At 55.2% G+C, this 11,396-nt stretch overlaps 1 protein-coding gene across 1 annotated transcript; it reads left to right on the top strand.

Moving 5' to 3' along the window:
* The first annotated feature begins 291 nt into the window (after nucleotides 1–291).
* MRPL4 (mitochondrial ribosomal protein L4) lies at nucleotides 292–9,231 on the top strand. Its single transcript, XM_057709495.1, has 9 exons — nucleotides 292–616; nucleotides 703–769; nucleotides 856–1,006; nucleotides 2,776–2,827; nucleotides 3,910–4,027; nucleotides 4,812–4,918; nucleotides 5,039–5,148; nucleotides 5,246–5,322; nucleotides 6,619–9,231. Exons 1-9 carry the CDS (start codon nucleotides 560–562, stop codon nucleotides 6,762–6,764), a joined length of 885 nt encoding a protein of 294 aa, XP_057565478.1. The 5' UTR covers nucleotides 292–559; the 3' UTR covers nucleotides 6,765–9,231.
* Nucleotides 9,232–11,396: the final 2,165 nt, after the last annotated feature.

Below are 11,396 nucleotides of genomic sequence, written 5' to 3'. Positions count from 1 at the left end.
TGCTGAGAGGGCTTGCTGCGAGACAGAACGGCCTGCATTTAAACAAACCAGCAAACAAAACCACCTTGCTGGGGAAACCGCAGCCTAGGGTCTCAAGGGGCGGAAGGGGCGTGGGCCGGGGCGGGGCCGATATATAGCGTAACACTTACTGGCCATATTCCCTTAAGTGCCCGCCCCAGCACCGCCCAGCCCCTTTTCCAGACTTAACGCTCATTGGCTGAACCAAGAGAGCGCGTTTTGGGCAGGGAGGTTTCATTGGCTGCATCGGCTCTTTGGGTGCGGGACCGAAGCGGGGGCGGGGTTTCTTGCTGTGGAGTGGCGCTCCCGGGGGTTGCAGCGGTGCTTTAGCCCAGCAGTGAAATTTGGGGTCTGGGGATGAGCCTTGGGCGGAGGTGGGGGCACGCTCTGGCGGACCCCGCCGTCCTTGCTCTTGCTCGGCCCGCTTTCCAACGCCGAATACAAGCCCGGCGGGCAGCGTCGCGGGCGTGACGTCATCGCGAGGCGTCGCGAGCGTCCGGAGGAAGCCGTGACCTCTCTAAGCGTGGGGAGCTCCGCTACGATGCTGCGGCTCGTCCTCGCCGGGGGTCGGGCCTGCCTTCGGCCCAAGGGCTGCCGGGTGAGGTTGGGGACTGAGGGCGGGGTCGGAGGACGAAGGTTGAAGGGTCCGGGGGTCGTCTCTCACTCTCGCCCCACTGTTTACAGGGCCTGAACGCGCTGGCAGAAGAGGCAGTGCAGCCGGCGGAGAAACCAGAAGCGGCGGCGAGCGCGGGTGAGGTTGCTGGGGTGGCCCTAGAAGGGCTGGCGACCGGGACCTCTGCCCCTTGCCCCTGAGCCCTGACCTCTCCATCGCTCCAGGTCCCCAGGCGCCGGTGCTGCGCAGGTGCGAGCTCCGGGTACCCGCGCACCAGCGTCCGGTGCAGGCCTGGGTCGAGTCCCTTCGTGGCTACGAGCAGGAGCGCGTGGGTCTGACCGAGCTGCACCCAGACGTTTTCTCCACGACGCCCAGGTGAGTGGGAGCCGAAATGGTGACCTGAGGGGCAGAGGGACGAGGAGCGGGGGTTTAGGAATCAGGATGACCTGGGCTCGAGCCTCACTTTCTCCAGCTGTGAAAAGGGAAGGATGGGTTTTCTTGCTGCAGCCTTGTGTGCAGGTGCGGGCTGAGAGGTCACATCCTCTGAGGATTCAGGCCTCAGAGCTCTAGATGCGGAGGGACTGGATTCAAATCCCGCCTTCCCTGTGTGCTTCAGTGTCTCCGTTATGTTCCACCTCAAGCGATTAAATGAAATAATTCTGGCCCATAAAATGGCCTCTAGAAATGTTGATTATTGTTGCTGTTATTGGTATTCGCAAAAATGCACACGAACAGTGGTGAAGGCCTTGCTATGTGCCTGGCCCAGCCTATGTGCAGTTTCGTTAACTAGATCCTCATAGCAACCCTAGAAAGGGATTCTGTTTTTCTTATTTTGTAGGTAAGGAAACTGAGCACAGACGAAGAATTTTGCCCAAGGTCAGGCAGATTATAAACTTTAGAGGCAGATCTCAACTCTGTGTGGGCTAACTCCCAGGACCAAGTGTTCCCTTGCCAAGCCGTATGACATCTCTTATGTGTTCTGTGTCCCATAATGAGTGCTATTAATTGATTGCGTGGGTGAGTCAAAAAGTATCCGCACTCTGGTTATATTACAACTTCTCTGAATTCTACAGCCAGAGTGTGGATACTTTTTGACTCACCCTTGTACTGTTACTGTTATTTGTATGGTTTGCTCCCTGTCTTTACAGATTCCCAATCTGCTAGAGGGTGACAAAAAAAGATAAAAACAGTATATTTTGTTTATTCTGTAAATACTTACGAAGCCCTTACTGTGAGCCAGATTCCATCCTAGGTGTAAGGGATACAGCAAGGGAGCACCAAGGTAGCTGCTGTTGCTCACAGTCTAGAGCCGGGATCAGCAAACTTTTTCTATAAAGAGCCAGAGAGTAAATCTTTTTGGCTTTGCAGGCTGTACCGTCTCCATGGCAACTACTCACCTTTGCGGATGTAGTACAAAAGCAGCCATAGATGATATGTAAGTCAATGAGCTTGGACGTGTTCCAGTCAAACGTGTTTACAAAAACAGGCAGCAGGCCAGATTTGGCCTTACTAGCCATAGTTTTCAAACCCCTGGCAAACCAGTCTGGCAACCCTGTCCAATGCGAGCCATGTGTGTAATTTACATTCTTGCAGTAGCCACATTTTCTTTCAAACAGTAAGAAGCAAATGAGAGTGAATTCAATACTATATTTCATTTAGCCTGATCAATCTATAAAGTCTTGTCCTTTCACCATGTGGCACTGGCCACCTTTCAGGGGTTCAGTAGCCACACATGTGGCCAGTGTCTACTGTATGGGACAGCACAGAGCTAGAGAGGCAAACCAGTCTGTAAAGAAGTGGCAGGAAGGAAGTCGTGATGGTAGGAAAGGAGTAAGGTAAAGCCCTGTTGAGCAAGGGGGCTTCTCTTGGAGATGCTGTTTGAGCTAAGACCGGTGGGCGGAAAAGGAATCAGTCAGGGGAAGAGCCTTTCGGGCAGAGGGAACAGCAAGTGCATAGGCTTGGAGGCTGGACTTCACAGAACGGACACAGGGTAGAGCTGGAGGTGGTGCCAGATGGGCTTATATACAGGCCAGGGCAGATCACACAGGGCCCTGGAGTGGATGCGGCCAAGCTGGGGTTTTCATCTAGTGGGGCTGGGAGGGTTTTAAGTGGACGGGCGCCTCTCGTGTCTCCTTCCTCTGCAGGCTGGATATCCTGCACCAGGTTGCCATCTGGCAGAAGAACTTCAAGAGAATTGTGAGTGCCCAGAATGGGGCGGGGTGGGGGGTGTGGGGCAGAGGAAGTCCCTGCTGTGTCTTCTCTGGACTGCAGGGCTCAGGCCCCATCTTCTCTCTCCTGGCGCATTCCCCGGTGGGCCATTTGCCAGGCATTTCTGAGCACCCGGTGTGCACTGGGCATTGTGCTGGGGGACGAGACAGGCAAGGTCCCCATCCTTTTGAAGCCCCCAGTCTAGTTGGTAGGGGGAAGGTGAGTCAAGTAGTCGTGCCTGTAAATGTATAATTAGGGATGTTGTCTTAGAGAAGGGGGTGGTGAACCTCAGGTGTGTGATAGGAGCTCACCAGGTAAAGGGGGCAGCGGGGGTGGAGGGAGTGGGAGCAGCACAGGCAAAGGCCCTGTGGCGGGGATCAGAAGGAGCCCGGTGTGGCCACAGTGGTCAACAGGGGCAGCGTGAGGTGTCTGGATTTTATGCCAAGAGCACTGAAGATGCTGTTATCCATCAGGGTCTCTGCCTTCCATCAGCCTGGCATTGGAAGCCTCGCGTGATCTCTCACCCGACAGCCCTCCCTGATTCTCTTTAACCCCCACGTCTTTCCCTGTGTTCCACCTTTTTTTTTTTTTTAATTTTTCATTTGTTTGTTTGTTCGTTTGTTTATTTTTGGCCACAAAGCTTGTGGGATCTTAGTTCCCAACCAGGGATCAAACCCAGGTCCCCTGCAGTAGAAGCGCAGAGTCCTAACCACTGGACTGCCGGGGAAGTCCCGCACCTTTCTTTTAGTTACAACCACAGGAAATCATTCAAAAATTACTAAGCACCTACTGTGTGCCAGGCAGCAGAGCCCCTGCCTCTCTGAGGCTGATATTCTGGAGTGGAGGACGAAAGCCTTGACTTCTTTACCCTTCCGTCCCTCCCAGAGAACTCGGAGCTTGTCTGGATGGAGCCCCAGTCTCTGTGCCTCCTGTCCGGCTCCCCAGCTGTCCAGCTCCCCAGCAGCAGGCCAGTCCACCCAGCTCACTGCGATATTCCTGGCCCTGGTGCCTTTCAGCTGCGATGGCATCTGCCTTGTGAACCTGACTCTCTCCTCACTCTGTGTCCACAGAGCTATGCCAAGACCAAGACCAGGGCCGAGGTGCGGGGGGGTGGCCGGAAGCCCTGGCGGCAGAAAGGCAGCGGGCGCGCCAGGCATGGCAGCATCCGCTCCCCGATCTGGCGCGGAGGTAAGCAGGGCTGCCCACGTGTGGTCAGAGGTTGGAGAGTGCGTCCACTTCCCCCCATTTCCCTGCAGCTCTGGCCATGAGCTCCTCTCATCAGAGCATGGCCACAGCCCCTTCTTGGCCCACCTCCCATCTCACCTCTCCTGGCCCACACTTCACACAGCACCCAGAGGGCTCTTCCTAACCCTCCCAGTTCATGCGTGTGAAGTCTGAGGCCCTCGTCTTGGCCTTCCAGGCCTTGGTGGTTGCAGACCCCTCCCCCGTGTCCCTTCCACACCCTTTCTGACCAAACAGAGCTGACTCAGAGCCCTGCCCCATTTTCTGGCCAACTCCTCTCATGCTTCCGGTGTGTTTGGGCCATGCCTCCTCCAGGAAGCCCTCCCTGACCCTCTTTGGGTCCTCTCACCCCCTGCCCCCCCTTGCACTGCCCCACACAGCCCTGGTTGCCTCTGGGACCCAGCCTCTGTCTGAATTTGAGCCGCGTGGGGGCCGGGATCCAGTCCATCGCGTTCCCCATCCCAGCAGAGGGAGGACACACCAGTAGACCGTCCTCACTCAGGGCTTGATGGCGGAGGACACCAAGCCCCAGTGAGGGAAGTTACCTGTCCCAGGTGATGCCCCATCCAACCTCCCCTCTCCATCCCTCCCTGAGGCCCCGCCCCCTTTGCTGGGGTGCAGCCTGGCTGCCAGCAGCCTCCCACCTCCCCTGTGGCAGCCACCGGGGCAAAATAGTGACCTTCAAGCCCAGCTGGGGCCTTCACCTATTCACATACCTCTGCCCCCACAGGAGGCATTGCCCACGGTCCCCGGGGCCCCACAAGCTACTACTACATGCTGCCCATGAAAGTGCGGGTCCAGGGCCTCAAAGTGGCGCTGACCGTCAAGCTGGCCCAGGTACAGCCCCAATCCTGCCCGGAGCCAACAGGGTCCTGGGGTGTGTGCTGTGGGGGCGGGAGAGCCCAAGTGGCTGCCAGAGGAGCACGGGGGACTCAGACCATCCTTTCCTCCCACCAGGATGACCTACACATCGTGGACTCCCTGGAGCTGCCGACCGCAGACCCCCAGTACCTGATGGAGCTGGCCCGCTACCGCCGCTGGGGCGACTCCGTCCTCCTTGTGGACTTGTGAGGGTGCTGGGCAGGACAGGGGCAGCCAGGGCAGCCGGAGGTGGGGGTAGGGGCTCTTTCCTCAGCAGGACTCACCTTCTGGCCTCCGTTTCAGAGAACATGAGAACATGCCCGAGAACATTGTGGCAGCCACCTCCGGGCTCAAGACCTTCAACCTGGTCCCTGCTGTTGGTGAGCAAAGGGCCCTACTCTGCCTCCCAGGCCCCCAGAGAGTGCAGCACAGGCCCGTTCAAATCCTGTGGTCTACAGCTCGGCCACAGAGTGGCCTTGGGCAGTGACCACCCTCCCCCAGCCAACCCTCAGTTTGCCCAGAAAGAGCATTGGGAGGATGATGTGTTTCTTTCTTAAAGAAACGCTCCAAGGGGAATTCCCTGGTGGTCCAATGGTTAGGACTGTGCATTTTCACTGCCATGGCCCAGGTTCTATCCCTAGTCAGGGAGCTGAGATCCCACAAGCCACACGGCACAGCCAGAAAAAAAAAAAAAAGAGAAGAAAAAGAAACACTCTGAGGTCACACATGCCAAGCTTGGGCCTCAGTGCCAGGCATGGAGTGAGTCCCAGGGCCCACTGGCTGTCCTCACCCAGCTCCTCGCTCAGAGACGCAGGATCAGGGCTGTCCTGAGCACATCACACCCATCGCTGCATTGACTAATCCCAGAGCTCTTCCCTGGTCTCCTGATTGTGCACCCAGCTGCCTCCTGGAGAACGGCCCATGGGCTCCCCTAGCCATCCTGGCACATAAGACCTCCATCCTCCCGGCAGCCCTGGCCCCAAACCACACTGTCCCCTTCCACTCCCGTGCACTAGCTCACCCTGTCAGCTCTGTCTCTCAAAGTATCCAGAATCCAGCCACTTCCCACCACCCCGGGCCAGCCCCCGCGGTCTGCTGCCTGGATCAGCACAGCTGGGGCACCGTCGCCTCCCCCCTGGTGCCAGGCTCCTGCTGACTGAGTCCTCCCCGCAGTCTATCCTGAGCTCCCTTGCCCCCAACTCCCGCTTACGGCCACCAGAGGGCGCCTGAGCACCTGAGTCGTATCCTGTCCCTCCTCTGCCCACCACCCTCCAGGGCTCCCCCGTCACTCAGGGTAATAGCCCACGTCTTCCCTGGAGGCCCACAGATCCTGCGTGACCTGCCCTGCCCTTCCTCCCCCTCATCACTCACTGCAGCCCGTGGGCCTCCCTCAGTACAGCGTGTTTGTTCGTCTGCTCTGTTGATCATCTATCTCCCCCACTGGAGCGTGAGGTGGGAACTGTGCCCAAACTCAGGGCAGAGTTGGGCACTCGGGAGGCTCTGGGTTGGAAGTGGATGAGCTGAGGACAGTCCCTGGCCCAGGGTCTTGCAGGGGGTGAGGGCTGAGCCAGGGTTTGAACCCAGGCTGTGGGGCTCAGGACCCTACACCAGACTGTCGTGTCCCTGTTGAGGGAGGGGCAGGGGGCCACCCTGACTGTGCCTCCCCACCCCCCCAGGCCTGAATGTGCACAGCATGCTCAAGCACCAGACCCTGGTGCTGACCTTGCCGACCGTCGCCTTCCTGGAGGAGAAGCTACTGTGGCACGACTCGCGCTACACGCCCCTCTACCCCTTCCGCCTGCCCTACTGCGACTTCCCCTGAGCCCCCAGCCTGTGCCTCCCAGGGCCCATGGGCCGCCCTCCTTCCTGCTCATTCTCCACTCCGGGTGCCTGCTCTGAGCCAAGCCAAGCCTCTGGCGGGCTTGTGAGCCTCCCACTCACCCTGCGAGGGCGGCCAGACCCCCTGATCCCAGTGGGAAGCTGAGGCCACACACAGAGCAGCTGAGCAGGCGTCACTGCTGGGGCGGGGCGGCTGACTGAGCTCCTGCCCCAAGTCTCTCTTTTGTGTAAGATAAATTTTACTTTTTAATCAAAGAGGACAAACAGAACCGCTCATTGCTGTTTTGTGAATAATTCCACGTGTCGAGTCAGACTCTTTCCCAGGTGCTGGGCACTGCTTGGGTACCTGGCTGCCTCAAGGCACTGTTTTTTATAGAAATGACCCACCATCCACTTTCCAGGGTGAGTCAGCCTCAGGGAGCATGCAGAGGAGAACCAGCCGTTAGTTCCTAGGAACCTGCTCATGGCACCTCCCAGTCCCAAGCACTCTCACCAAACCTTCACATCCCTGATGGGGCTTGTGGTCCCATTTATTATGGTCCCTCAGTCCAGGTGTGGGTCTCATTCCACAAGTGGGTGCCATCTGGAAACCTGAGCTTTCATCACAGTGGTTTTCTCTAAGCACAGAGTCAAGATCAACGTGGTCAGTAAATTTGTAAAAAACACCAAACTAGTATCCTGATTCTTGAGTCTGCCATTATTGTGCCCCCCACCCCCCGCAAGTTATTTTTTTGTCAATAGTCATAACAGACTTGTAAGTAACATGGTCAGTTTGTTTAAAGTCAGCCGAAACTGCCATCTGGTGTGTGGGCCCGGCCAGGCGGCCACAGTGACCCATCCACTGGGCTGCTCCTCTTTGAAAACATCTCTGGAATGCCCCTCGGGAGTGCCTTCAGAGCTCACAACACATTCTTTGAAAGTCCTCAATGGACATAAATTGTGATCCTTAAAGCTGCAGAATAGACTGAGTGAAAAAGAAAAAGCTATTTGGAGTCAGTAGTAAGAAGGGGTGCAGAGGCTGGGTGGGAAATGCTGAGCTAAACCCCAACCATCACCTACCACTCCCTGTGCCTCAGCAGTCCCGCAGGAACACCGAGGCCCCAAGTAAGACCCCTCTGTTGTCCTGACAGCGCCCAGCCTAGTCGTAGCTACGTGTAATCTGGCTCAGTTGTCCACATGGTAGCTGTCAGGAAACAGGGTGAAGAAGGGGGTCAGAACCTGTTGCCCCAGGACTTTCCTGGTGACGCAGTGGTTAAGAATCCGCCTGCCAATGCAGGGGACACGGGTTCCATCCCTGGTCTAGGACAATCCCACATGCAAGATCCCACATGAGCAATTAAGCCCACGCGCCTAGAGCCAGTTCTCCACCAGAGAAGGCACCACAATGAGAGGCCCATGAACTGCAGCAAAGAGTAGCCCTCACTCCCTGCAAAAAAGACCTAATTCAGCTAAAAATAGATGCATAAATTAACTTTTTTTTTTCTTAAGTTAAAAAAAATAAAAACTGTTGCCCCACACTGGAATCCCTTGGCCAGATCAAGGATGGAAAAAGGCATGAGGAAAAATGATCCAGGGTTTCCCTGGTGGCTCGGTGGTTAAGAATCCGCCTGCCAATGCAGGGGACATGGGTTCCATCCCTGGGTTGGGAAGACCGCACATGCCACGGAGCGACTAAGCCTGTGTGCCACAACTACTGAGCCTGTGCTCTAGAGCCTGCGAGCCGCAACTACTGAGGTCCGAGAGTCTAGAGCCTGTGCTCCGCAACAAGAGAAGCCACCACCACAAGAAGCCTGGGCACCACAACGAAGAGCAGCCCCTGCTTACCGCAACTAGAGAAAGCCTGTGCACAGCAATGAAGACCCAACACAGCCAAAATAAATAAATAATAAATCTGTAAAAAGTGAACTAATTTAAAAATTAAAAAAAAAAAAAACTCGAAAAAAAAAAGATCCAGGGTCTAGAATGTGCTTTCTAATAATAAGCAGGGCATAGTGTGTGTATTAGTTTCCTAGGCTGCCTTAGCAAAATACCATAGACTAGGATTTCAACTATAGAAACGTACTGTTGCATGGTTCTTAAAACCAGAAGTCCAAGATCGAGATGCTGGCAGGGTTGATTCCTTCTGAGGCTGTGAGGCAGGCTCTGTCCCATCCCTCTCTCCAAGGTTTGCTGGCATCCTTGGCATTTTTCAGCCTGATACATCCCCCTGATTTCTTCAGATAGCATTCTCCCCGTGTGTGTGTGTGCGTCTCTGTTCAAATTTCCGCTCTTTATAAGAGCACCAGTCATGCTGGGTTAGGGCATACCCCAATGACTGCATCTGAACTTGATCATCTGCAAAGACCCTATTTCTAAATAAGATCACAATCGAGGGGTTAGCACTTTTTTGCCCCTGGAGAAGAGAAGTAGTTGAACCCATGACATGGTGTAAGGGGAAGTATGGAACAAGATCGGCCATGAGGACTGTGGAAGTTGGCACATGTGGCTTCATCACATGTCCTCTTTGCTGTTGCCTATGTTGAAATTCTGTATAATTAAAAAAATTTTTTTTGAAAAGAGAGACAAAAAATAAAAATAAAAAGAGAGAGATAAGTGAAGACATTTCTTTCAGGGAGCTATTACTACATGCAAATCCCTATCACAGGGGGACTTCCCTGGTGGTCCAGTGGTTAAGACTCCGCACTTCCACTGCAGGGGACATGGGTTCCATCCCCAGTTGGGGAACTAAGATCCCACATGCCAAGAGGCGTGGCCAAAGGAAAAATCCCTATCACACTCTCTTGGGTCGTGGGTTAACCCAGAGCCCAGAAAGGAAGGGCACGTCACAGCCTTTGAAAAATATCCCTGAAGGCAGGACACCCTGGACTCAGGCTGACTCTGGCTTAAGAAAGCTGAAGTGGACTTCCCTGGTGGCACACTGGTTAAGAATCCGCCTGCCAATGCAGGGGACACGGGTTCGATCCCTGCTCCAGGAAGATCCCACATGCCGCAGATCAACTACTGAGCCTGCACTCTAGAGCCCGTGAGCCACAACTACTGAAGCCCACGTGCCTAGAGCCCATGCTTGGCAACAAGGGAAGCCACTGCAATGAGAAGCCTGTGTACCACAATGAAGAGTAGCCCCACTCGCCACAATAGACAAAGCCCGTGCGCAGCAATGAAGACCCAGCGCAGCCAATGAATAATAAATACATAAATAATAAAATACTTCTTAAAAAGATATATATGCCTGAAGGCAGGACACCCCAGACTTAGGCTGACTCTGGCTTAAGAAAGCTCAAGTGAGCCGAGGAGCTGGGATCCGACCCCCAGGAGATCCAGGCGGTGGGAGGCAGGTGGCTCTGATGGTGGAGTCAGGGTGTCTGCTTCTTGGTGATCCGCATGGAGGCCCACTGGGAGAGAGAAGAGGGTAGGACGAAACCCCAGGGGCTGAGGGAAGAGCCACAGCCCACATCAAAGATGCCTCCATGCCAGCAAAGGGGTCCCCAGGAAAGAGGAAGCCCCCAAGAGCCTGCAAGAACACTTCAACACACGGCTGGGGCACCCCAAAGGGCAAAACCACCAGCCGCGGAGGAACTGCCCTGTCCCCTCCTCGCTACACCTGGGCAGGAGGGACCCAGAGGCTGGTGAGAGGAGGCGAAGGGGACAGAAAGAGGGTCAGCAGCAGGGGGCCCAGGCCCTTCTTCTCTACCAAGGCTTCCGCCTGGAGAAGCCTAACCTGGGGCTCCCATCCAACAGCAAGTGCAGAAATTTGGACGTGATGCTGGTCTGGGCCTCAGTCTCAAGGAATTCTCAGCCAGGGCAGGGCAGAGTCTACCGCAGAATAAACATTCCAAGAGTAGAAGGAGAAGCCAAGTCATGTTTTGATCAACATCCAAACGTCACACATTTTGGCATGACACCCTAGGGCTGTGATGAGGAACCGTGAGGCTAAAATGAACTCCTCTGTGGGAACAGAGGAGGAAGTCTGTATTTCTGCCTGGGAAGTTTGAGGGGGGATTGGCAGAACTGAGTCCTCAGGACACAGACGACTTGTAACTACTGTTACCTGTTCTCCCTGCACGCAAATGGTCTTGAAATCTCACATCCACCCTTCAAGGGATACATTACCATCCCTTCCTACAGCTGAGGCCAGCAAGGTACCACCAGGGCTTGTACAGCTGGTGGCAGGTGCACTTTGGCCACATCCCCTTGACACTTGCTGGTCTGTGCAGTGCACACCCCAGCTGCTTTTGCTGCAGGACTGTGCTGGGTCTGTCTACTGGACAGGTCAGAAGGACTGGGGAGGGACTTCCCTGGTGGCCCAGTGGGTAAGACTCTGGCGCCCAATGCAGGGTGTCTGGGTTTGATCCCTAGTCGGGGAGCTAGATCCCACATGCCGGATCCCACAAAGATCCAGTAACACGCCACAACGACGATCCTGCGTGCCGCAGCAAAGACCCGGCACAGTCAAAATGAACAAATAAATAAACAAATAAACACATCAATAATTTTTTTTTAAAGGACTGGGGAACCGCGAGGAGATAACACTTCCCACCTGTTAGGATGGCAACTGTGATGATAAGAAAACAAAATAAAGACTGGCAAGGATGTGGAGAAATTGGAATCCTGAACC

The sequence above is a fragment of the Hippopotamus amphibius genome, chromosome 15, assembly GCF_030028045.1.
Source record: "Hippopotamus amphibius kiboko isolate mHipAmp2 chromosome 15, mHipAmp2.hap2, whole genome shotgun sequence".
Classification (NCBI taxonomy): Eukaryota; Metazoa; Chordata; class Mammalia; order Artiodactyla; family Hippopotamidae; genus Hippopotamus; species Hippopotamus amphibius.
Note: the sequence above shows the minus strand (reverse complement) of the source record. Positions and strands in the feature narration are given on the sequence as shown.

What these genes read in the sequence shown, in the direction of transcription:
- MRPL4 (XM_057709495.1), top strand. Translation starts at nt 560, where the DNA reads ATGCTGCGGCTCGTCCTCGCCGGGGGTCGGGCCTGCCTTCGGCCCAAG. An exon ending in AGAAGAACTTCAAGAGAATT is followed by an intron (nt 2,828 to 3,909) that starts GTGAGTGCCCAG and finishes CTGTGTCCACAG; the next exon opens with AGCTATGCCAAGACCAAGAC. An exon ending in TCCGTCCTCCTTGTGGACTT is followed by an intron (nt 5,149 to 5,245) that starts GTGAGGGTGCTG and finishes CCTCCGTTTCAG; the next exon opens with AGAACATGAGAACATGCCCG.